General features: G+C 36.8%; 1 protein-coding gene across 10 annotated transcripts in view; it reads right to left on the bottom strand.

The window, feature by feature from the left end:
- The window catches only part of DMD (dystrophin), a 931,439-nt gene that overhangs the window by 69,331 nt on the left and 834,917 nt on the right, over nucleotides 1-27,191 (bottom strand). For 9 of the 10 annotated variants that reach the window (XR_014026476.1, XM_081327957.1, XM_081327955.1 and 6 more), the window contains 2 exons: nucleotides 6,948-7,009; nucleotides 385-459 (listed from right to left, as the gene is read on the bottom strand). Coding sequence is in view for 9 of the 10 variants with exons in the window: in XM_081327957.1 (XP_081184083.1) it covers nucleotides 385-459; nucleotides 6,948-7,009 (137 nt within the window). In the remaining variant the exon portion in view is untranslated. Of the gene's footprint in view, nucleotides 1-384; nucleotides 460-6,947; nucleotides 7,010-14,961; nucleotides 15,104-27,191 lie in introns of those variants that run through there. The other variant, XM_081327956.1, reaches the window with a different exon arrangement.

Raw genomic sequence — 27,191 nt, 5'->3', positions numbered from 1 at the left:
AAGCTAAAAATGGAAAAAAATATAATATATATCTTCAGGAGAAACCTATTAAAATGATAATGTAAGCCTGTCAGAGTGCAAATAACGAGAAAAAAATCTGCAGCCTTGGGCAGATGGGAAAGAAATTGGACAGTTGTATGTATATGTATATGTATATGTATATGTATATGTATATGTATATGTATATGTATATGTATATGTATATATGAAGAATTTATCACTGAATTTAGAAAAACAAACCCACAATGATGAAGGTTGAATCTGGGAGAAAAAATAGTTCAATTTGTGCCCCAAATGACAACAAAATTATCTATGGAAGATATTTTCATTCATTTTTCAAAAATGAAATTAAGAAACATTCTCAAAGGTATTCAGAATACTCACAACAGAGAGCTTTCTGTAGTCTTCGGAGCTTCATGGCAGTTCTATATGCTGAGAATCGAACATTGTTCAAATCAGCTGTGACACAAGTAAAAGAAGAAAAAGTACATAAATTATTTTATCACCAAAAGCAGGTTTACTCTGTGAACATAGAAGAATTCCTAAAGTAACTTTGAATGCAAACCAAATCACCTATCACTTTATATAAAACAAAAGAAAATCAGTGATTATAAAAAACAGTACCACTATGCTCTGATTAAAAAAACAGCAGAGTTTAGCCCAAGCAAGGTATTTTTTATAGCTTTAATCCTGTTCATACTTACTGGGAATATATTCTAACGTACTCAGTGGGGATCACTTCTAAGCAGACATTTCTAACAATTATCTATTGAGTTTTGTTGATCTTAAACACATAACTTTATTTTTTAATGTGTGTAGTGGTTAAGACACCAGGCTAGAAACTGGGACACTGTGAATTCTAGTCCCGCTTTAGGCATAAAGCCAGCTGAGTGATTTGGCCAGTCATTCTCTCTCAACCCGAAAATGTAGGCCAGGGGTGTCAAACTCAATTTCATTGAGGGCCGCATCAGCATTGCGGTTGCCCTTAGGAGGCCGGGTGGGTATGGCCAGGGTGGGTGTGGCCTACTGGGTGGGTGTGGCTAGAGTGCGTATGGCCTACTGGATGGGCATGGCCAGCTCTATATCATTCGCATCAAGAGGGCCTATGGGGGCCTGGGCAGGAGTGGGACAGATCTGAGGGTCTCTGGCAGAAGGAGGGTCTCTGGGCCAGGGCCAAGACAGTGGGGGCTGTTCCCTCACTGTTTCCAGGATGGCTTCGCGGGCCACATGAAACCACTTCACAGGCTGGATCCGGCCCCCAGGCCTTGTGTTTGACATGTCTGATGTAGGCAATAGCCAGGAGTTAAAACTTGACTTGAAGGCAACACACACACATCTCCTGAAAATTAATCAACTGAAGGGTTTAAAAGAATTAAGTACTGTCACCAAGTATCAAATAATGTCATCAGGCCCTGGAAGTGTACTTCTCTGTAGCAGCACCAGCCCTCTGGAATGAGATTTCCCCCCCACCAATACTGGGATGGACATATTTTTTCTGATTGTGTCATTATTATTATTATTATTATTATTATTATTATTATTATTATTATTATTAGTAGTAGTAGTAGTAGTAGTAGTAGTAGTAGTAGTATTAATCTATTGCAAAACTGAAAAGCTGCCTATTGTGCTGCAATATATAGGGGGTGATCCTGAAGAGAAAAAAAAGAAATGAGGGAAATAAGAGCCAGTCCTCCAACAAACAATGTAGTTTTGCAAAGTACTACCTTTTCTCCTAAATTCCCCGTTTCTTAGTAGCATCAAATTTCTTCTGCGACTGCCTTGTTAGTTTATATACTTGCTTTAAGTGTCTTTTTCAAGTTGCAATTAACAGAACAGAATGGGCTTTCACACAAATCAAGAAATAAATGCTGTGTCTTGCTTGAAAAATTTCTACCTGTCACCATCATTTTTTTTAAAAAGAGCTGCAAAACACATGATACCATTCCTTTATGCTTATGCAGGGGACCGTATAGGAAGAAGTCTCTGTGCACAACGTGACACAACATTCTTTTTTTTCCATTCAGGTGTAATGCAAAAAAATAAAGACAAAGCCAACAACAGAAGAAACAGTTTATACAATATTATTTTGGCTTCCATCCATTTTTTAACTTCTTTTACAACTGCGAGAAAAATAACTTATATAATATTAAAATGATAAACAAAAAACCTTCAACTTCTAATCCTATATTTATTGTTTATAAAACAGTGCAAGATGTTATATTAAAGAACAATAACTTGGATAATTTACATTTGCTAAAATATATAAACTGTTGAAGCCCAAAGAATTAAGGATATAGAAGCACAAACTGATATAGCTATCCTTAGTAAGGTACTGTAGGTAACTTGAAATGGCTGAGTAAATACAAATGTACTTTTCAAGTGGACAGTTATTTGAAGTCACAACTCCCAAAACATCTTAGGGAGAAATTTACGAGAGCGAGATTCGAACAGCTTGACACAATGGTCAGATATGGGAGATTTCATGCTATACCGTACAATGAGCGCCTCTGCATTTGCGGAGCGGCAGAGGTAGAAAACCTGGCTCACATCCTATTTGACTGTTGTCTGTATAAGAGGGTGAGAGACAGGTATCTTGGTCTATATACCAAACGAATGACCCATTGGGATCCCCATATCAAAATAACTTATGTCCGGTCAGAACTTGAAAATAACATTTAACGTAGCACAGTATTTAAACAAAATGATCCGGTTAAGATCTGCATATGTGGGACTGATTGGGGTAGATTGTAAGGGCGACTCCGAAATATAATGTTATATTTTATCTATATCTTAAATTTGTATTTTATTACTATTTCATCTTAAATTGTATCTTATTTAATTCCATTTTAAATTGTATTTTATCAAATTCCATTTTGGATTGCTTTTATCAAGTTTTGGTGACGGGTTGTTGCTGGAACTTTGCACTTTGATATGGCCCAAGGGCTAATCAATAAAGTTGTTGTTGTTATAAACTGTTGAAAACATTTAGTCTGCTTTTTAAATAGAGGTTTTCTGCTCCTTTTGGTTTCTTTCTGGGCTTTTTCAGCATGAGAAAAGTTTCAACATACTTAAAATCAGCCAACAAGTACTTACAGGAAAGAAACTATGATTTTAGAACGTCCTTCTCAATTTCAGAAATGAATGCTATTGAAAATCTTTCAAAACTAACAAATTCTGGAAGAGGAGATACATATTCTAAAAACAACAATAGACTCATCTACTGGAAGTATTTGTTCATTCTGCTAATTGGAGGGATGACACTCTTCGATTTTCTTACTCAGAATCTATGAACAATTGCAAAAAAATAATATGCAATCTTTTAGATATGCATAAAGATGCATTTTGTTCATATATGGTTTCACTGAAACATATAATTAGACCAGGTGCTGTCAGCTTTGAAGTACTTCAGCTAGGAAGCTCCAACTATGAGTACTAACATTGCTTACATTGTAAGGTTATAGTAACAGAATCTTCCAAGTCTTGAAAGCCCATCTCTTCCCCTGCTTGCCTTTATAGTCCAGGTTCCTTCTGAAATGTCTGTCATATCCCCATTCATTCTGTGGGCTAAATTCCTTCTTATATGACCATTGCCTGGTGTGCAGGTGCCCTGCTGGTGTCTTATCAAATTATTCTCACAGACCATTACATTCTGTAACATTTTTGCATACGTCTCCTTTGCCTAGTGTTCAGATTACCTCATAACAACATTCTCTTCAGTCACTAGTTGACTCCTTATATAGCAAGATGGGACGCGGTGGCTCAGTGGGTTAGGACACTGAGCTTGTCGATCAGAAGATTGGCAGTTTGGCGGGTCGAATCCCAAGTGCCACGTAGCAGAGTGAGCGCCTGTTACTCATCCCAGCTTCTGCCAACCTAGCAGTTCGAAAGCACGTAAAAAAATGCAAGTAGAAAAATAGGGACCACTACAGTGGGAAGGTAACAGCGCTCCATGTGCCTTTGGCGTCTAGTCATGCTGGCCACATGACCATGGAGACGTCCTCAGACAAGCGCTGGCTCTTCGGCTTTGAAACGGAGATGAGCACCGGTCCCTAGAGTCAGAAATGACTAGCACGCATGTGCGGGGTAACCTTTAACTTTTTATAGCAAGGTATCACATTATAGAGGCATATCTACAAAGTCTACAGAGAAACAAACATAACTCACAAAATACAATTGCACCTTAAAATAAAAAATGGGAGACAACAATTCTTACTCAACCATAAGCCACACAGTAAACTCCAATATTTTCCCTCTTGTTGTCACAACAAAGAGACCTTTCCTCAATCTCTATATTTTGCATGCTACTGTAACTGCCAAAAATGTCATTCCCCCCACCCTCAGTACTACTGGGATTAAGTAATATAGCTAGAAAATGCTGTTCTTTGAAGCCTAGCTGTACAACTCAATACTTGTTTTTACTCCTTTTTCTGTTTTAACTGTAGATGATATAGAAAAATCTCAAGATTATTAGGGGAAGGGAGGTGTCCATTTCCCGTGAAAGTCTGTTAAATACTGAATTGTATCATTCATGTTGATTTATGCCATTTGTGTAATTATAACTTTATTCAATCCTTTCAATCTACATTATACATTTGCATAATGAAAATCTTACTTTATTGATATAAATTTATTGGAATTATATTTGCAACATTATTTCATTTAGCAAGTGAGGTAAGTGGCTATAAACAAGGTAAAATTAATATTAAAAAATAAGTATCTAATCCAGGCAATTTGGATGCAAGAGACTATGTCCGCTGCTTTGAAGGGATGGAAATTTTCTCTAATAACAATTAGAGATGGGGGTAAACTAAACTGAGGTTTCGCTGTACCAGAAATCTAAATTTCTTTCCCAGCTGATAACATTTTTTTATTTTTCAAAAAATTATTAGATTTTTGAAAATAGCTATTTAAGAAATTTATATTACAGCTAAAAAAGCTTTTGCTTATGTCAGAACTAATGTATTTCAAGCACATTTATCCAAATTAGAAGTCTGGGAAAGAGAGGTGTTTCATAAGCTGCCTGTCCTCTCTTATACTACAATACCTATTCAAAAAAACTCACAGAAATTACATTCCTTACTGCTGAGTCATGGTTTGCACTTCGGGTTTTAACTGGAAGTTACAATAGAATATATTTCTTCTTGCTTGACTTCTGGATTCAGGGATCATACAAATAACCAAGAATTTGGGCAGCTAACTTAACAATATCAAAAATCAAATCCAAATGGCAGAAATGCTCTTACTGGTGACTTTCAATTTAAAACAAAGCTAAAAACTGCAGCAAGAAACACAAGGTAGCTTGGTAACGACTAACAAAATAACTACACCAGTAACGATAGCTAATTTTTCAATCATCAAAATAATCCATAGTTTGTCTGTAGGATAAGATAGTCCAATAAAGTACAGTAGTGCAATAAATAAAGTTGAGGAACTGTTCAAAATTATTATCAGACTGATCACATGATCAAAATTTGGACATTTGGTAACCCAGCCACATTTATGACCATAGTGTACACATCAAGTCCCCCCACTCACCTCTTTCCCCGCCATCGCTACCCTTTTGGCCACTATGTACTCTGCCTTTACCCCCAGCCCTCCAGCCACTCCTCTGTGCTCAGCTGACCTTCACCATCTTCTTCCTCCTGCTGCTGACAAGTTTAAATTTAAGTTTATTGAATTTATATACCGCCCTTTTCCCGTAGGACTCAGGGCGGTTTACAAAGTATTTAAAAACATCAATACAATACAAGAGTTAAAAACAGTTAAAATAATTAAATTTGATCCCTGAGGAGGGGGAAAAAACAACTCTCAGCCTGGGCCGGAAAGCTCAAAGAGCCAGGTCTTCAGGTCCCGGCGGAATGACCGAAGGTCGGGGGCAGTCCTAAGCTCCACAGGCAGCTGGTTCCAAAGGGCAGGCGCACCCACTGAGAAGGCCTTCCCCCTGGGTGTTATCTGCCGGCAGTCTTTTACAGGCGGCACCCTGAGAAGGCCCTCCAAGTGGGAGCGCACAGGATGAAGGGAACTTGATGCTGGCAGTAGGTGTTCCCTCAAATATCCCGGACCCAAGCCATTTATAGGTCATCACCAGCACCTTGAATCTCACCCGGAGGGCAACCGGAAGCTAATGTAGCTCGCGGAGTAGAGGTGTTACATGGGAGTATTGGGAAACCCCCATCACAACTCGCGCAGCAGCATTCTGCTCCAGCTGAAGCCTCCGAGTGGTCCTCGAGGGCAGCCCCATATTGAGAGCGTTGCAGTAGTCCAACCGGGAGGTCACGAGTGCATGGGTGACTGTGCGTAGGGAATCTCGGTCCAGATAGGTGCATCCGGGCAAGGCAGCTGCTGGCCCTTCATGAGGTGTTCACAACAGCTGCCTATTTCCCAGCCTACACACCACCGCAACTCATTTCTGCTGCTCCCTACTGACCTTTGCTGTAAAAAATATATTTTTGAGTGGAGACTATCAATCTAAAGTTCACAATCCAGAGAATGACTAGGCAGGAAAGACTATTCTAATTCAAAAGTAATGAAAAATTATAATGCATCCTTCAGCAATGCTAAATGAACTAGTGTTATCTTCTACTATCTAAACAATTTAACAGGATCAGGCTTAGTATTTACATAGGAGACTATTTGGAAATATCAGGGCTGGAGGCTACACTGGGATTGTAAAAGATTTCAGAACATGGGAACAGCAAACTACCTCCATATTGTTGTAGAAAAGTACTTGGGTGTGTCCATGAAGCCACTAGGACTCAAGTACATGGGTACTTTAAGCAGAAAGTAGTAGTAATAATAACAATAATTGCCAATAAGTAAAATATGGTGCTATCCATCCACTTCCTTTAAAAACGAATTAATTTAATTAGCCATTTTATTCTAAATCGAGCCATTATTATCAATAAAAATATTTCTAATATTTCAAGGATTTAATAGAATTTTCTTACCTAAAGACTGGTAGAGCTCTGTCATTTTGGGATGATCCCAGCAAGTAGTCTGCGTCTCATGACTATGGCAAAAAAATGAAACAAAGAGTTTTAAACATTTAAACTTGTGTAAGTCTTAATTACACTCCAGCCTACATTTTCATAACTGTAAAGTGTTGTCATTTGAATTTCTTCACTATAATGAGTAATGTACAGCAAAGTAATTGTTTCAGGCTTACCAAAAATGTCACATCAGCATGCTTTTCCCTCATACCAAAGTATCATGAGAGGAAACCTTATTAAGTAAGGCAGATCTCTAAATCAGCAGCCCCCAACCTGAGGGGACCGGTTCTGTGAAGAGAGGTGTTTCCATGAACCGGAGGGGGAGTAGCTTTGTGTGCTGCCTGCATCCCATGAATGAGGCTTTGTTTGCTCACAGACCAGTTTCTGGCATGCCACATTACCGGGAGTTGGGGACCCCTGCTCTAAATGATATTATCTAAGTATCAGTTAAGAGGGACAACATTGTCCTCGAATATCAACAGTACTATCTGCTGAACAGAAGGATTTAAGAGACTATTGCTCAGCAATACACTAATTTATTACATCTTTTTATAATAAGCACCTACATATACATGTAGTCCTCAGGTTATGATCCAGCCAATCAAGGTTGCATCATAATAAGCAGGCATATACATAGAATGAAGGCTACTGCTAAGTTTGTAAAGCCGCCCTGAGTCTTCGGAGAAGGGCGGGATATAAATGGAATTAAAATAAAAAAAATAAAAAAATAAATAATCCCAAGAGTGAGGGTTAAGTGGGAAGCAATAGGAGTTCCAAGTATGCTTGGTTACTGCAGGGTGTGGGTTGGGGGAGGCCCAGTGCTGGCCCTGTACAAGTTGAGGAGGGCATGTGCAGCACAAATAAAGTGGCCAAGAGAAGGATACTGGTTGGTGCAAATACAGAGAGACTGAAGGAAGTAGAGTACAACATGAGCAAAGAGGCTAAGAGAAGGATACCATGGTAAGGAGAGCAGGGAGGCCTATGGAATGGTGGTATATGCAAGTTCAGGGAGGCTGAGGGAAGGAGAGCATGGTCTGGTGTGAATTCAGGGAGGATGGAAGGAGGGTGCATTATGGTGTCATTCTCAAAGTTCTACACACTGCAGCACCCATGCAGTCATATGAACAAGAGTTAGGCCACCCACATTTATTATCCTGGGTGAGACACAAAATGTGGCCCTAGGCAGTGTGTGTTCACGTGCTCTGGCTGGCATGTGAGCAGAGGCCCTGGATGGGACATGAGAGAAGCCCCAGCTGCACTGGAACAAAAGAAGACAGCACAAAAGATGACCCTGGCCAGTACAGTAGTGGCAATGTTATGTGAGGGCACGGTGGGGGCATGTGCAGCTGGCGGCAGTGGGTCAGAGACAGAGGAGATGTAGGCAGTGGGGGAGTTCAAGAGGAAGCACAGGAAGTAGTCCCTTACCTTACTGAGGGTTGGGGATAAGGGGGGTTCAAACTGTGAGTGGCTTGGTTTCTGGTGTGTCCTTGCCTAAGAACAAATGGGATTTGGTTAACTATGGCAATGGGGACTGCCAGGATTGACGTTGCTTAGTGACACACTAGTCATTGAATTTTATGACTGCTTCACTAAGCTCCCAATTAACATTGTTAACCAAAGACTATCAAAACATATATTCAGTAAGGTCTGAATATAAAGATTGGGGCATGCCTGCTGCAGCACGTACTGTGATACAAATATCAAAGTTTATCCTACTTTTGTATAGTGCAAAGGCATCAGGTTTGAAAGTGGGAAACTGTGCGTTCAACTCCTGCCTTAGTCCTGAAAGCTAACTGGATGACTTTGGGCCAGTCACTTTCTCTCAATCCAACCCAACTCAACAGGGCTGTTGTGGGGAAAACAGGAGGAGGGAAGGGTGCTGGATATGTTCACCACCTTGAGTTATTTGTAAAATAATAAAGGCGGGATAGGAATAAATTCTTATATTAGATTGCAATATACCACATAAGATAACCTTTATTGTCATTTTTTTTGCTGTGGGCACAACGGCACACATAAAAAAATGAAATTTAATTGTCTGCTCTCAAAGTGAACACATACATGACACACACCTAACATACTATATACAACATATGTATAGACCCACACCCCTAAATATACATAACAAATAAATATTAAACACTGTCCATCTTGTAAATATAACGGAAGGAGGGAGCTTGAGAGTTCACAAGGTTAATGCTGTATGGAATGAAACTGTGGCTGAATCTGGATGTTCTGCTATGGATACCACGAAGCCTCCTCCCAGGAGGAAAACAGGTCATGAAGAGGACGTGTAGTGTAGCACATTATGTTTGTTGATGACTGACTGAAATGAAATGAATCAATCAAACCATTGCTTGAGCCCTATTGATTATATAGTAGAGCTTAACATTATTTTCCTGGTAAATTAATCAGAAAAATATACATGAGGTAAGACTGTGACCTATCTATAAGACATTCATGGATGCCATGTATTTGGAATCCAGTTTTATACATCCAACATTCACATGCATATCACAAATACTGGAATCTGAGTAAAGGGCAAACCAAGTCATTCTCTCTGGATAAATATGTGGTATGAATTAATCCCTATATAACACAGCCTCAAATTAGAAGCTGAATATGCTATCTTAATAAGATAGTTAAAAATCTCTTTTTAGGGTTAGAAAGCTGTAATTAAGCTGAATGGGAGAGCAAGGGTTGAAGTATTAAAGGTTTTTCCAAACTATCATTAAAATTGTCAAGGGGGAATACTGTAACTTTAGTTTAATTTGCTCCCAGAGCAACAATTTTGCTTCCTTTAGAGAATGTCTGCAATAGACAGAAGAAATAACATTGAGGAAAAGTAGCAAATAAGTCAATGGTGAAATAAAAGAAACCTGGGCCCAAGTAATCTGAGAAAACATCTCAAAAAATAACCCCCTAACTCTCACAAAGATAAAGGGGAAAGGAGTGGGGTAGGGAGAATTCATTGAGACTTGCAAAATTCCACTGTTATAACTTTATATAAAAATGGTATTATTACCATGTATGACTTTTGTTTCCTAGCCTGATCTACCCTGAAATGTCCAATTATGACTGTGCAACAGGTATTCTATCTTAATTGTTTCAACAAAAAACTTATTTCTTACAAATGGAGAAGCTAGCCTTCTTAATCTATCTGCAAAACAGTTGTTGGACTATTGGGGTTTCTGATAATAATAAACGTATCTGCATACATTTGTAAATTGTACATTCACCTTCTTCCTCCATGTTATATGCAGAGAAATAAAGTAGGAAAATAAGTACAGTATCATACGAAAATAATGGCTGAGTACTGACTTGATAGAATATGGGAGATCTCCCATGTATTCAAAAAAATATGAAAAAGGTGCAAGAAAGGATTAGCTGAAATTAAATTATTTCATGTGACTATCATTGCCTTATCCTAACCAGTATTCTTCCAGCAAACAGCAAGATCTGAGTGGGATCCAAAAGGAAGCATACATTTCTGCATCAAATGTGTTATAATGAGATGCTGCTAAACTGTTTCTTAACAGAGCTTATGTAATAATTTTAAGAGTACTTTCTAAATTTTTAGCCTATTAAAAATCAAAAAGCAATACTTACTGCCATACTAAAATTTAATGCTTTCTGAAGATCTTAGAAACATGAAGCTTAATTGTATACTCAGAGAATAAAAAAGATTGCAGCTTTATTCTGCAAGTTAAAAAAGTGTTTCTTCTTTCTTGAACATTTTTAGCTTTACACAGTTATCAACAAACACAGTTATCAACAATATGAAGAAAAATGCTACATAAAATAAAAGATTAGACTTTACTGAGATTTCTCTTCATAAGCTTCTTTACCATTTTTCAAAGGCAATTGTTAGCACGAATAAGGATTATCTGTATATATGTAACAAAATGCCAATTTAGCAATTTCTAAAGGGTCTTAATCACATATAAAAATGCAATAACATCTTTCAGAAAAGAGCAGCAAGCCTACATAAAGCTTTGGATCAAAGAAGTCTATCAGTTATCATAAAGATACTGTTCATAATCCAGAAAAGTGAGCTATCATGAAAAAATAATGTTCAATATTAGAAGTGCAATGGATCATTTTTACCACATTCCCTGCATAACTTAGGTTTTCAACATTAAATATAGCATTATATTATAAAAGGTTACAATTTTAAATAAATCAAATGATGCAAAAGATTAGGAAAGTCCGTAAATTTCTCCAGGTGAACTGTAAATTTAAAGAGAGATTTAAATAAATGAACTATCTAGTTTATTTCCATCTATGTCCTGAGGGGTTTTTCTCTCTCATAATTAACCATCTTGGATAGCAGTACTTCTGAAGGACACGACTTAGTATACATACAGATCTTAAAACGGCTTTTTAAAAAAAACCTTTATCTTTGTTTACTGAGCTGTTTAAAAGGGCACATACTAAGTATTTTGTTTTAATTAAATAGGTGTTTATTCAAATAGTTTTGGGAAGCTTAGAATTTAATTATTCTAATATTTTAATTATTCTGATTTCTGTATTTTGAAGCACAGGAATTCAAATGATAAATTCTTAGGGGGAAAAGTGAAAGAATAGTTGAAGAAAATTGTGTTTGCTCAATAAACCATAATCTCCATTTTAGGAAAACCACCAATTTGCTCTAATTTTCTGAAGCAAACTGAGAATTCCAAAATGTAAGACGTGCTGTATAATCACATCACATCTCTACCTTTACCCAACAGTAAGAAAATGCTTTTTTTTTGTCTGAGTTTAATATGCTTCAGTGTAGAGTTAAATAGACAAGTGGTCTGGTTTAAGAAAAAGTACATTCTGTTACAGTTTTCTGCATTTAGCCAAAACACTAAAAGGAAAAGGAAAAACATCTCCTTTTACTTCCAGATGAAACAATCTTGGTAACTGCTGACATGTAGCATATAAAGTAATAGTCAACATATCCAGAAAAATTGTGGCAGATGAAGATTCCTCTTTCATTCATAATACCAACTGGCCATCTTGACTATCCAAAATCAAATTCCTTATAAAAAATCAGAGAAAAACGATTTCACAGAGCATCATCCTCAATGAAGTGGTTTAGTGTCATTTTCAGGTGTCTGGAAAAAGAATGCATGTCTGTAACTAGAAGTATAATATCATGGAATGAATGTTCATTTACACCAGGGGTGTGCTAAATGCTGCATATTCCAGATTTATAATATAATTTACTGTAATTTATGATCAACTACCCAGGAGATGTATCACTTTAAATTTTATTGGCACTCAGAATATCCACTCTGCAAGATGACCTCATTTCAGTTGATAAAGCACAATTTTAAACAAACAAACAAAAAAAGGATTGTGTTAAACTACATTAGTAATTATTTCTATAGAAAAGTTATGCCTGGGTATTTTACAAATTAAACATTTTATAAGAGCAAATATTAAATACATTCTTAGCATTTTCATTTACATTGATTCCTATTATACCCTTTCAATTTAGTTTTCTTTAATACACATTCTTTATTATGATTTGCTTTAAAATACATTAATACAAGACCAATCTATATTCTTCAAAGTAAATTATCCATCTATATAAACACACACGTAACAGGTTTCTTCTAAGAAGCTGAAAATGAAATTGAAAAATAAGCAAGCCACAACAAATTCACCCTGTAGATTGTGTTTTATTTGCCATAGCCTTGGAGTAAATTGTGTTCTCCACTCCCAAATCCATGTGATTAAAGGGCAGTAAAATTCAACACATCAAGCTGCAAAATAAGAAAATGCTATGAGAGGGCAATCCACAATATCTATCTAATAATAATTAAAAATTAAGGAATAATTTTACAATGCACAATTAGTGTTTTAAATTGTAGAGCTGCTACAACTGTTTTAGTTTAATATGTTGTCACTGGTGTAAGTTAAACAAGAATATATATTATTTATTATAAAAAGAACTATGTTTGTGCGTAGTGTTACAATAAACAGAAAACCATTTAAAAACAAGTCCTGAGCAGTCATAAACAAAAATATGCAACAAAATTCATACCATCCCAAAATGAATTAAAAAAATTGAAATTGACATATTGAGAAGATAAAGGCTTGAGTGAACAGAAAACTAGAATAAAGAGTGCTATCCAACATACCTAGAAAGCCTCTACAGAAAAGATAGTTTATTCTGGAAGCAGTAACTGAAAATCTGCTTTTCTATATATTCCACTGTATTTCTGGAGGAAATGGTGTAGCAATGGAGAAAGCAGTTTTTTGCACTTGAGAAGGAGTTTGTATCTACCACCTGAAATTATTTAATTTTTGGAGTAAGCTTTATCTAGGATTCCCAGAATTCCAACAATAGATCAGAATACATTTTGAAAGTTTTTACACTACTATTATCAAGTAGAAGAAGAGGAGAGCAGCTATCAGCTGCTTATAATATGGTAATTATTTCTGCCTTTCTTTTGTTGTGCAAGGTTTTATGCACTCTGAGAATAGCTGGGAGCCAATACCTCCAGCTGCTATTTGCCCGCTGATCCATTTGCTTTTTAAAGCTTATCCATTACACTTTTACCAAAGCAATTTCACTGCAAGGTTCCATCAAATTCAAAATCATATACCAATATGTACAACCAGTTACACCTGAGAATAGACAGAGCAACTTATACAGAACAGCCTTCTCAAGTCCTAACATTACATGTACATGTGTCAATAAATTATTTACTTTCAGAAAATATATACAAATGTTCTTTTCTCAACTAAGAGTTAGAACAGCAGAGTATTACAAAAGTACTATATTAAAGCACTGTCTCCTACGCAATGGCCTGCACTTTGAAATTCCCCAAACATAAATGGAAATACCAATGTGAAATGTATTTGACTCAATATACACATTTTAATTCATTATTTGCTCTGCTCTACTATTCCTTTTTTTAATAAAACAAGAATATGCATAAAAAATAATGCATGCACAAGTGGCATTGATACCTCTTTCTCTACTGGGGGATGAGTGCCAATAATCTGCAAGATACAGCTAAAAAACAATTCTATTTTGTACTAAACTTTTCCTTCTTGAGGCTAACTGCCTTCTCCAGTGGGACATTTCACAAACATTTGATACCAACTTGCTTCCTTCCTTCCAATTTCCTTGCTCAGCTCTTTCAACCTGCATTGTTTCATTCATTCCTATACTGCCAGCGTGTTCTAACTAGACCACATTTATCGAGACAAGGAAAGCACATTGCAGAGAAAGAATGGACTGAATTAAATGTCAGTTGCTATTCCCCGAAGAAATCAAGCAGAAATTTGACCTTTCCATTGTGAATGAAAGGTATATTATGGTTTGTTTTTTTCCCCTTCTCTCCAGGGTCTTTGCACAAATGAGGTTGAATAGGATGATTTCTCGGAGGTGGGGGCGGGAGTTATCTTAGCAGGGAGATACAAAATACACCCAACACGACTGAAAAGAGCAGTTTATAAAAAGGCAAGGTTAAAAAACATAAGGTTTTAAAGAAAACAATCTACAGAAGGGCAGAGGTGTAAGAATTCGGATTGGGGATCGGGAATATATATATTTAAATAGTTAACAAGTATTTGACATATATATATATATATATATATATATATATATATATATATATATATACACACACATACATACATACATACACACACGAAGTAGGAATAAGAAACCTTTTTTAAAAAATAAATAAATAAATCCTGGTGTTCCTGCATTGGGAGAAACCTTTAATCTCACAGCCGTAGCCAGCCGTAAACGAAAGGGTTAAGCTAGGCGTGTACCAGTCAATAAGCACACCTGCACCAAGAATCAAAGAAAACAGCTGGCAGGAAAGGACTTTCAACCTGTAAATTAAATTCCCCACATGAAGACGCGGACGGAAGTTTAATGAAGCTTTAACTGCCTTGCTTACCTAATGACTTTTACCACTTGACGGGTTATTTGTTCAGGAAATCTAAACATTAAACTTACCCTTTGGGTTGCTCCCTCATCGCCTTTTATCTTTGATTCAACGACTCCAGAGGGAGGCAAAGGAAAACGCGGCAGAGATTCTTTGTGGGTGCGCGTTTCGCAACCTTAACACAAAACGAACCCACCGCTGCGCCCAAGAGCGACTAGCACTGCAGCGAGGGCGGCAATCGCGGGCCAGCAGCGGGAGAGGAGGGGGAAGCTGCAGAGGGCTAGACGAGGCGGAGCCCGAGCTGCCTCGGCTCCACCTATTGAACCTGCAAACAACAATTGGAGAGCTCCGAAGAGACGCCGCGGTTGGGAACAAAAACAGCGCACCGGGGGGTGGGGGTGGGTTGTATGTGTGATGTTGGTGGTGTATTTAAGGTAGAACCAGGAATTCTGAGCCAGCCTGCGTTTTAAAGCTGTCAGGATAAGCAGAACGTGGCCCGAATCCGCAAAGCATTTCGCGAAACCACCAATCGTTTATTTTCACAAAGGCTGAGTGCGAATGTTGGAATCTAAGGAACGCTTGAGGACTTTGCATTTAAACTGGCTAACCTGTTTATTTTCTTGTTTTTTTTCTCCAGGGGACATAGAAAAACTGATAAAAGGTTTTAAAGTAAACTTGTTCCGGATCTAATTATGTCCGACTAGTTCCGGTCGATGAAATGCAGCCTCCAAGTATTACTGAAGGTAGTCTGTAATAAATCAATAACTCCCTAAATAGTCACACTGATTTCCTCCATGCCCAGATCTGTCCAGTTATCTTTCTCCACCACTTTTTCCATATTTACACTTGGTTAATATTAACACATGGGTAGTTTAATGATTTAATCTCTTAAAGAGGTCTCACAGCACAGCCTTTTCTGTCTCACAAAGCAGGGATTCAGTAAGCATCCACTCTGAAGTCAGTACTACTTAGGCCATGTACAGGATGACGGCCTAAGTCCCTACTATGAATTTTGTATTCTGAAACAAATACACATAGACACATTTTATAAATGTAACACATTGGTACAACAGAGAAATAGGTACAGCACAAAAGTTGTGTTTTAGGAAAGTGAATTTTATTTGTCTGGAATATCAACTAATGTTAGAGAAAATTCTCCATTCCTCCAATGAGCTAGCCAAGATAGAAGCTGCTGAATCCAGCAAAGGCCCCTTTTGTTACCCTCACCAGCTGCCTATAACAAAGTTCAGCCTGAGGGGAAAGGTGTGGTGCACTGCAGAATCGATTTTAGTGCTGTTAATGTTTTACCTTCATCCAGCGTAGAATGGACATTTGAACAGAATTAATATGATGTAAATCCACTAGTGCAGATATGCCATTAAGTAATGCCACTAAATAATTGCATAGTGGGGAAAAAAGACATGTAGTTTTATCTCTATACATGGCAAAAAAGCAAATAATAGAGAAAATTATAGCATACATTTAAGGTTAGAACATGCAGCAGTTCAAATGGGTCAGCTTAAATATGGGGTATCTTTGCATGTATTCAGATATTCTGTTTTCTGTAAGCCAAACAATTGTTGGAAAGAAAGCAGCTTTGGAAAAGTATGTCTGCTTCTGAAAAAAAGAACAGGACCACATTCAGTGTGGCAAAAGCAGCTAGAAAAAGAAACATTGAATTCAAAAATCAGCTGGACTTGTCCAAGGCTCTGGAGAAAAGAATTCCCCCAGTGCCTTACTATAAAACAGGGGTGTCAAACTGCCGGCCTCTGGGCCGGATGCATCATGGCGAAACCACGTCCACCCCATTGCCGGCAATGGCAAAAAAATCACGATATGTCGTGACACATCACGTGACGTTGCGAATTTGACACCCCTGATATAAGAGAAGCAGTGAGGCAGTGATTGAAGATGCTGCCAACTGTGCCATTCCTAGCCCCCCACACCCATGGTTGTGTGACCCAGATGGTACATATGTAGCTCACCGTGTGCTTGCCTATGGATAAATACACAGATGCAGTGTATATTCACACACAATATTCACCAACAGATGTGTATTCATCCTGATAAAACCCTTGCACACATATACATACAAACAGGAAATATGTATGCACACAATCTGATTCATCCATAAGGACACATATTATTTGTTACACAAAAGAAATGACAGATGTTTCTTCATCTACTGCTTTCTCCTTGTTCTAACTGAATTCCTTATGAAGTTATAGAAAATTATCCATCTATATAATTAAGTTGTAGATTAGCACATTTTGGTTTTATTCAACAAACTGATAGAACAGTACTTGGTGCACTAAACTACTTTCCTTTTCCAATAATGTATCTGTAGATAAACATAGGGATGCGGTGGCTCAGTGGGTTAGGACGCTGAGCTTGTCGATCAGATGGTCGGCAGTTTGGCGGGTCGAATCCCGAGTGCCGCGTAACAGAGTGAGCGCCTGTTACTTGTCCCAGCTTCTGCCAACCTAGCAGTTCGAAAGCACATAAAAAATGCAAGTAGAAAAATAGGGACCACTACGGTGGGAAGGTAACAGTGTTCCGTGCGCCTTTGGCGTCTAGTCATGCCGGCCACATGACCACGGAGACGTCCTCGGACAAGCGCTAGCTCTTCGGCTTTGAAACGGAGATGAGCACCGGCCCCTAGAGTCGGAAACGACTAGCACGCATGTGCGGGGGAACCTTTACCTTTACCTTTAGATAAACATAGTTATTGGGTACTCATTCCAGGTAATCAAGTCAGGTAAATAGAATGCCTAAACAGAACTAAACAGGCTTCAGCAATTGATACTTGTTTTAATTGTTAGACATCATTGGAAAAATGATCTATAACTGAATTTTTCATCTGTTAACTATGTTAAATAATTGTAAGGTCCAGATTTTCTCTAACCATAACTAACATCTTAATTTACTATAAATATAACAGGAAAATATGCTCCCTATGTATTTGCAAGTATGTGTCACTTAAACATAGTGCCCTATGATTGAAAGGCTAGTATTTACCAAAAGTGAATAATAGTGGAATAATAATGAATAATGAATTCATTATGTGTAATAAAAATTAATAAGCTGGAGGGATTAATATTAGCTTTTATCTCACAATATTTGCCTTTTTCCAATTCTACCATTAATTTTAGAAGAGGAAATATCAAAATCATTTTCATTTTTCATAGCTATTTTTACACAGTTTCAAATAATTTATTTGTTAAGGATAAAATTTCTGTTTAATGTTAGCCACATCATGTGCTAAATGGGCAACTATATAAATTGAAATGAATAGACAAAAAAATGTTCATTCCTGAAATTAGAAGATGCAAGTTCTGTCAGAAGTATTCAAACCCAAGAGTTTGCTTAAAAATGTAATTGGGGTCAATTTTAATTCTAGCATTTAGCTTCAACCCTACCTTAACTATAGGTGGAGGTTCTCTTTAAATAAATCTGTGTTCTTTCTCATGTACTGTAGTAAGAAATGAAGTGTATGAAAAAAGAGGTCTGAGATTCTGATACTTTGCATAATGTTCTTTCTCCTTCAGTAACAAAAAAGGCATTGTATTCAATTAGATTCACAGCAGGTGGAAACCCCAATTAGTGTATCCATTCTCTTGGCTTTCTTTTTTCTTACGCCCACACACCACCTTTTAAAAAATACTAAAGAAGAAAATCTGAAACATTTCACAATTCAAAGCAAATTAACTATTTGATCTGCAGATCAAAACATCAGTTGCACAACACTCATGTTTTCTTTTTCATATGTTGGGGAAATGGAAACCAATTATTTTGGGCTGGCTTCAGAATTTCAGAATAGGAAAGAAACTAAATCTATAAAAATGCCTGTATTAAGCTTTTCTTGTGTGCTATCTCCTTTCTATTTACAAAACTATTCTAAAATGATTTAAGTGTTGCTATGCTCTTTTTAAATTAATAGTTGAATAGGAATGATGAGACCATTCAGCAAAACAATGTACCGTATATTAATCCATATAGAATAACATGTTCAGCCTTCCATGCTTATTTCTTAAGAAAATATTTCTTATCAAATCTCACAAATTCTCTGATCATATAAATAATTTCTCCATTTAATAAGTTAGCATTTTGGTCTATCTATTTTGAGCAAGTATTTGATATCTATGTTACTTTTGCTTTCCCATGGAAAGCAGGAATTCTGGTATGGGACAGGATTAAGGATCTGTGTAGTTTGACTACCTTATGTGATTTAGGATGACCCATCTAATCTTAGTTTAATGCCCTGGGTAATACTTGGATCAGAATTCAGAGCCTAGTTATTTGATTCTAGAACTTTAAAAACATCTCAACACAATATTTCATTGACTACCTGTACATATGCAGGTAGTCTTTGGTTAACAACCATTCATTCAAAGTTAAGGCCATTCAACTACAAAGGACAGTCAGTCTTCAAAGTTGTGGCCATTGCAGTATCCCAAAGTCATGTGATCATGATCCAGGTGCTTACAGCTAGCTTGCAGTTACACCAGTTGCAGCATTCTGCAGTCACCATTTGCAACCTTCACCGCCAGCTTCTAACAAGCAAAGTCAATGGGAAGCTGGGATTATGTTGCAAATGGTGATCACACAATATCATGCTTAATAACCATGTCGGATTTGCTTAATGACCTCAGCTAGAACTGCCAGAATAGCCACTGAAAATTGGCACAGTCATGTGACATCATGTTTAATGAATGTGTTGCTTAATAGTGTGGAGTTAACCAAAGATAACCTATTTTTCTATACAAACTATAGATATAAATGGCAACATAGAGGTGTTTGTCATTTTTTTCCAACACTGGTACAAATTCTGCTTTCTTTATCTCTGCCTATATATGTAAGCTATGATGACATCACATTGTGTAGATTAGTTCCAACAACTTAGTGAAATCTGGGATAAGAATAAAAGATTAGCTCTTTATATCACAGTACTATCACTATCCTGTTGTCAGAAATAGTTCCTACAGAATTTAATGAGGCTTACTCTTTGGTGAGCATAAGAGTAGCAAGACTGCAGCGGTGGTAACTCAGAATTGGTCAAATAATATCTTTATTCTCTTGTGACTAGTCAAATATTTTTTCCCATTTATCTTAACTTTAATTATACAGAGATAATTAAAATGGATTGTTTTTTTATCATTATCTCTCAGGAAAAAAACCACTTTTTGTTATTTGGTTCTCTACTTTATGGGGTATTTTGCTTCATCTTTGTGCTCTTTCATTATGATTGATGGGGTTCTGGTGAGACTGTTTGTCTTGACCATTTTATGGCAACACCTATCAACTTCCTTAATGCCTCTTCCAGGTCTCCTCACTCTTAGTTAAGCAGGATGGGATTCTTGGCAGAGTTAAGAATCTGTGAAATTTTATTCTTCATCTATTACTGGGTTCTAGTAGTTTGGCATATTGATTTTAAATGTATTTCCAAACAGAGGATTTCTGATCATTCCGGGTTTTTTTTCTTTTTCAAGAGACCGATTTAAAGCTCAGAGCAGATAGCATTTTGTAGAGCAAGAGTGCAGTTTTTCTGCAATTCACGGCGGGGGTGGTGGGAGTATTTTGTCTTTTGGAATCAGGGTCTTTAGACCAGCTTTCTCTTTATGTTCTAAATCAGTTCTGAAGTACATTCATTATTTTGGTCTGGAGCGCTTTCTCTAAGTTGATGCCAAGAACACATTTAAATGTCTTGCTGATTTCTGGAGCTTGTGGAAATCAGAATGAGGTTTTAGAAGAATGATAATGGCCATTTTACTGAATAATAAGGAATGCTGAAAAGTTAAAAGATAGAAAAGATTAAAAAAACCTGAGTCCTGCTGACAACAATTTTTGGGGGATGCTGATAACTTCACCACACAAAGCTGAATTTTAATACTAGCCTCACCATATTCTTAATTTGTATGAACAGCTGGTGTAAATTGTTATACTGTATATAAATTGCACTATAAAAATTAATTGTATATGCATTATTTCTTTAAAATAATGTTAAAAACATTCACGTTGCTAGCAGAAATTGTGAAATTACTTTTAGATTGTCTTCTTAAAAAGCGGGAGGGGACAGAGAAAAGATATTGCTTTGCAGATATACATTCATATCTACTCCAATGGAAATTTAATCAGTACACAAATGTTTTATTAAGACAGGAAAAACTTTCAGTGTTACTCGTGAGCTGATTTTTTTATTTAGCTATTCTGGTCATAGAGTATTTTAATTTAGTATAAGAATATGTACATGGAACATGTAAAAATACATTTCTGCTCTTATTCACATGTTCTTAGTTCAATTTGCCTTTTTTGTACTTAGAATTTTAGTCTTATTCAGAAAATGGGGGGGGCAGAGATAGTTGTTGATAAATGTAAAGAAATGTCATGATTTTCAAGGCTACAAATGTTATTCCTTTAGAAACTCAAAGCCATTTTTGTAACTCATCTTCTATATTCTTTGCAAATTAAACAATCTTGGAATTTTTGGGTCTGTAACATTCTATTTCCAACTAGAAAAATGTCCACTTAAAATGTTGCACACTCGTATACAAATACAGAATAGTAATTAAGAACACAACATGTAACGTGTATTTTACAAAGATTTCCTCATAGTAAAATTCCTGAGAAACTGTTCAATAGGCAATCAGTGGAAATCAGAGGGGTCGCTTCAGTGTGATGATGTAGACACATACTTATAGATAATTAACAAGCTGAGCTATCCTATCTGATATAGGGTACAAATTAGAATAGATTAAACTATTTAAATATCCAGATTTGGTTTTTCATGTCAGAAAACTTCTCTTTTGCAAATTGCTTAGAAATCGGCTCTGAGCATACAAATTTTTTACTGATCAAGAAATAGCCTATATATTCCAGCAACAATTAAAACTTGAATACAGCATTCAAGTTACCCTTCCAAACTGGGTAATACAGTAGTATGTGGGAATGGCTTTGGGAGACAGATCAAAGAGATGCTTCCTAGGGACTGCTAAGAGACAGCATAGGCTGCAGCTACGTGGGTAGTAGGTGGAGCAAGAGGCTCACAAGGGGCTTTTCCTATGTTTTTGGCATGTAAAGGTGATGGCAGGAGAATTGTACTTTCAGATTTGCAAGATTCTGTTAATGCAGCTTTAAGTAAAGGTAAAGGTTCCCTCGCACATGCGTGCTAGTCGTTTCCAACTCTAGGGGCCAGTGCTCATCTCCATTTCAAAGCCGAAGAGCCAGCGCTTGTCTGAGGACATCTCTGTGGTCATGTGGCCGGCATGACTAGATGCCAAAGGCGCACGGAACGCTGTTACCTTCCCACCGTAGTGGTCCCTATTTTTCTACTTGCATTTTTACGTGCTTTCGAACTGCTAGGTTGGCAGAAGCTGGGACGAGTAACAGGCGCTCACTCTGCTATGCGGCACTCGGGATTCGACCCACCAAACTGCTGATCTTCTGATCGACAAGCTCAGTGTCCTAACCCACTGAGCCACCGCGTCCCTAATGCAGCTTTACAATAAATTAAATTGGTTCACTGATTTTACCTGTCAAATTTAGGCAATGTATATGTCACTAATACAAATTAGTACTTTGGTCATGTCTGGTCTACTTGCTAAGGCTGACAGGTGGCTCCAACTCTAATGGCTTTCCATAAGACCCTGAAAACCTGCTTTTCTCCCTGGCTACTGGGCCTTATTGTTGGATGAACCTATCTAGAAATGAAATTTTTTTTTCAACATGCTATAATTTTATTTTTGGGGAGCTGTCTTGTTTTTATGCTTTTCACTATATGTAACCAGCTTGGAGTTGCTATTGTAAGTTGGGCGGCTGTATAAATAAAACAAATAATAAATAGTGCAGGTTTGTAATCCATGCTTTTGAGAAACATTTTTCAAGTATGCCAGTCTGTACCAAATGGGATCCTTTGTCAAGAAACTGGTACAAATTGAGTTGAAACTGCAATGTACACTAATATCAAAATATATTGATTAAAATTATTTTCCCCCTTTCTTCTGGTTGGCCCCAAGATGACATATGGATGAGGTATGTCATATAAAGTATGAGGAAAAATTTCTGTAGGCATATGTAGTAAAGGCTTGACAGTGATGTCCAGTAATTTCCAATTTATCCCTATTAATGCTGTAGGATATGATTTCAATAAACATAGCAAATATCTTCAAAAGAGTATTGGGGTATTTTATTTTTATGAACTGCTTACAGAAGAGATCACAATCTTGAATTTTCCTATTATGGATCACCTTCCCTCAACACCAGTAAGGATGGTCAGTGATAGACTGGGGAAATCTATAATCTCAAACCTTTGATTTTCCCTAGCTTCAGACTGTAGCATGCAGAACTGATGCTTAGGTTGCTTTTTGAACAATAAGAAGTGTAAAAGGTTATATGCATAGCAAGTAAAATTTGAAAATGAGCCATATCACAGTATGAAGGATGTTACATTCCAGGCTTCATTATATATGAATAGAAGCAAGAGATGTGTCCTAAGAGAAGCAAGAGTTTGTTGACCTATGATTAATGGAAAGTTAAAAACATGTTCAATTATATCCTTGTAAACACATTTTTAATAAAAACACAAATGCCAGCTGTTAAACCATCTTTTATACAAGTAATTTAATTATCAAAATGGTCTTGTCTATTTAAGTCTATTCTTAAGAATCTCCATAGACATATCAAAATAGTCTTAAGTTTAAAGAGCAACCACAAATCAGATTATGATATCAGTAAAAGCAATAAAATGAAAACATGGAAGAAGTTATTTATTATTAAGATGATTCATTAATCATATTAAATAATCATTTGAGTACGGTTTCTCAAGTAAACCATAACTGGTTTTGTACATTACATTGAACAATTGATTGGGACATAAAACATAATCACTGGGTTCATCTGTGCTAAGGCAAAAAACTAAAGGAACCATATTATCACTTAACACAATGTGCAAATCTTGTTCTTTAAATAGTGATCATTTTTTCCGGAAATAAGAAGGAACTGAATTAATTTTGATCCTGATACCTCCTACTTGCAGATGACTGTACAAACACTCCTTGGACACTTTAGCATCCTCTGCTACCCACTCCTGCTAACTGAAACTTTTTCTTGCCCTTTAGAGACAAGGGGTTCTAGTCTAATATTCTTCAGTCTCTGATCACTTCAATGTTGGGCTTTTTGCCAGAAAGATAAAACCAATCCCCAAATCACCAATCACCTCTTTTGGATGGATTCTCCAAAACTCTCTGTTTGGAGAGAAGCTGAATGTAATCACAAGAGTATGTTTTATAACAAACTCTCTTATAAAAGAAGACAAGATGAAGACATCTTGAAACTGATTTTGACTCCTGCACAGTTTTTGGAAAACAACAAGAAGTGGCTTACTATTAACTATTATTGGATTTTTCTGATTTCCAGTCTTACTGTACCTCATAGCCCCACAATTTCTGATGATTCCTAGTACTGTCTATGACAGATCATTTTCAGCTTCTGAGTTCAGAAAGGTTATTTTGTTATTTTTACATTGGAGGTAGGCAGTATTTTATAGGGAAAAGCTTCAAGGGCTACATTATTTTTTTTTATTTTTATTTTTTTATTTTAATTCCATTTATATCCCGCCCTTCTCCGAAGACTCAGGGCGGCTTACAAACTTAGCAGTAGCCTTCATTCTATGTATAAGCCTGCTTATTAGGGCTTTCACACCTCCCCCAAGCGGCATTATTACAAAGTCAGCTTAATTGCCCCCAACAATCTGGGTCCTCATTTTACCTACCTCGGAAGGATGGAAGGCTGAGTCAACCTTGAGCCTGGTGGGATGCGAACCTGCACTAATTGCAGGCAGCTGGTGTTACTTAAGGAGGCATTAGCCCACTGCTCCACCAAGGCTCCTGATAAAGAACAATAATGAAAGAAAAATCTTTTAAAATAAGCAAGTGCATTTGTTAAATACAACTTCCCCCAGTTTGCTTACTCTGAAATCATGCAGCAGAGTTTATATGAAGCAGATAAACGTTTTCAGCTTTTGTACAGAGAATTAAACACAAATAGTATAACAATAGATTCTATATTGTTGTATACATCCATATAGTTAGTGGATATGTTCACTAAATTTTCTTGTTAATGGTACAGAATAAAGATGGTTCTCCTTGTGTCTTACTTTCCATTTCTAGTCTGCTACTACTTTGTAGATAAAAAGTGCAACAACTGAAGGCCATTCCCTCTGTGACTGTCAGTGCTAATTACACTATTCTTTGTGGTGGCTTTGCAAATTCTGCTTTTGGTAGATACAAATGTAAATGCTTATAAGATGATAATGTATGTCTCTATTTCTTTTTCCTTGCATTTGCCTGCTTTTTGTCAGTTATTATTTAATAAACATCAAATTATGTTTTTGTGAGCTGAACTGAGTGTATGTGTGTGTATGTGTGTGTTAGCTTTGATTGGATACAGGGACTGAGTGGGAGGGATCAGTCAGAAAGAAGTAGGCAGAAACTAACTTGGAAGTAACAATTTTACAACACTATCAAGTTTTCTTTTTTTCTTTTTGCGTCTAAAAAGCCATCTAAAGCTAGAAAGCCATCTAAAAAGTGCTTTTTAAAAACATTAAAAAATACAAAAAATCCTTTACCTCCACTTCTATTGGCTTATAATATATAAAATCCTATTATGGGGCAGTGGGAGAAGGACATCATTGGTGCCTTGGGATGGAGAACTAGGAAGCCTAGGCTTGCTTACAGATCTCAACTTTACTTTTAGATACTGCTCAAGCAAATAATACATTCCTGAGGTCTGGAATAGCAGCTATAAACTACAGATAGACAATTCACTAACATTTTTCATTTAATATTGTCAGTGTTATGTTGCCTTTGTCCTTAATTGGCTGAAAAACGGTGAGGCTTTCAATAAAAGAAAAAGAGTATATTCCCTGCTATCAAAGAAAAATGCCCTCCAAATTTAATTAGAAGGGCAGGGGGAGAAACAGACTAAATTTTGGACATATAGTACAGTTTAATAGTTGTCAAACAGATTTCAGCTTTTTGAAGCCCAAGATTTTTTAGGATATGCTTTTGGTGCAAAACTGCACCTACATACTATTGTAGAATATTCTTTGATGGTTTTGTCGCACTGTGATAACTACTGTTCTGAAAATGACAAGGAGCTAGAATGACTGTGAAATAAATGAATATATTTTGGAAACTACTGAGTTACCAGATTTATCCACAAAAAATTCCTATTAGTACTTTCTCCCAAAAATAATTTATTGAACCAAATACAGGTCATCATAGAAAGGATATAGAAAATATATACTGTGCATATGAAAAAGTGAATCTAGATAGTGTTTAAATGACACCAACAATTCTTCAAAGAATTGGTCACAGGTATCTTTTTATATAGAATAAGGAAGGATGAACCATAGCCATGAAGAGCTTTATTATTCAGTAAGTAATCAGTTGTTTTAAATAGTAAACTTCTTTACTGTGAATATATTTTCTATGCAGTACACAAAGCAGAAACCACTGAAAGACAAGATATTTTGGCTAAACTGATTCCTGATTCATATCCTGACAATAATGAAAGATATTGTTGTGCTTAGCTTGGAAGACATCAAGCTATAAATCTCTTTTGATTTTCTAATGATACAAGGCAGTAGTACAGAAGCACTAGGGATCTTGGAATCCTAGTGGACGGTCACTTGACTATGAACCAGCAGTGTGCAGCAGCAACCAAAAAAGCTAATACAATCCTGGGTTGTATAAACAGAGGCATAGAATCCAGATCATGTGAAATATTAGTATCGTTTTATAAAACCCTAGTAAGACCACAACTGGAATACTGCAGCCAATTTTGGTCACCATATCACAAAAAAGATGTTGAGAGTTTTAAAAAAAATTCAGAGAAAAGCAACTAAGATGATCAAAGGCCTGGAGACTAAAACGTATGAAGAACAGCTGCGGGACTTGGGTTTGGCTAGTCTAAAGAAAAGAAGAAATAGGGGAGACGTGATAGCAGTATTTTAGTATTTGAGGGTCTGCCACAAGGAAGAGGGAGTCATATTGTTCATCAGAGCACCAGAGGGAAGGACAAGAAACAATGGTTGGAAACTGATCAAAGAGAGAAGCAACCTGGAATTAAGGAGAAACTTCCTGACAGTGAGGACAATCAACCAGTGGAACAGCTTGCCTCCAGAAATCATGGGCACTCCATCACTGGAGATTTTTAAGAAGACTAGACAATCACCTGTCTGAGATGGTATAGGTTCTCCTGCTTGAGCAGGGGGCTGGACTAGAAGACTTCCAAGGTCCCTTCC

The sequence above is a fragment of the Vipera berus genome, assembly GCF_964194415.1.
Source record: "Vipera berus genome assembly, chromosome: 4".
Classification (NCBI taxonomy): Eukaryota; Metazoa; Chordata; class Lepidosauria; order Squamata; family Viperidae; genus Vipera; species Vipera berus.
This window is presented reverse-complemented; position numbering and strand designations above follow the sequence as displayed.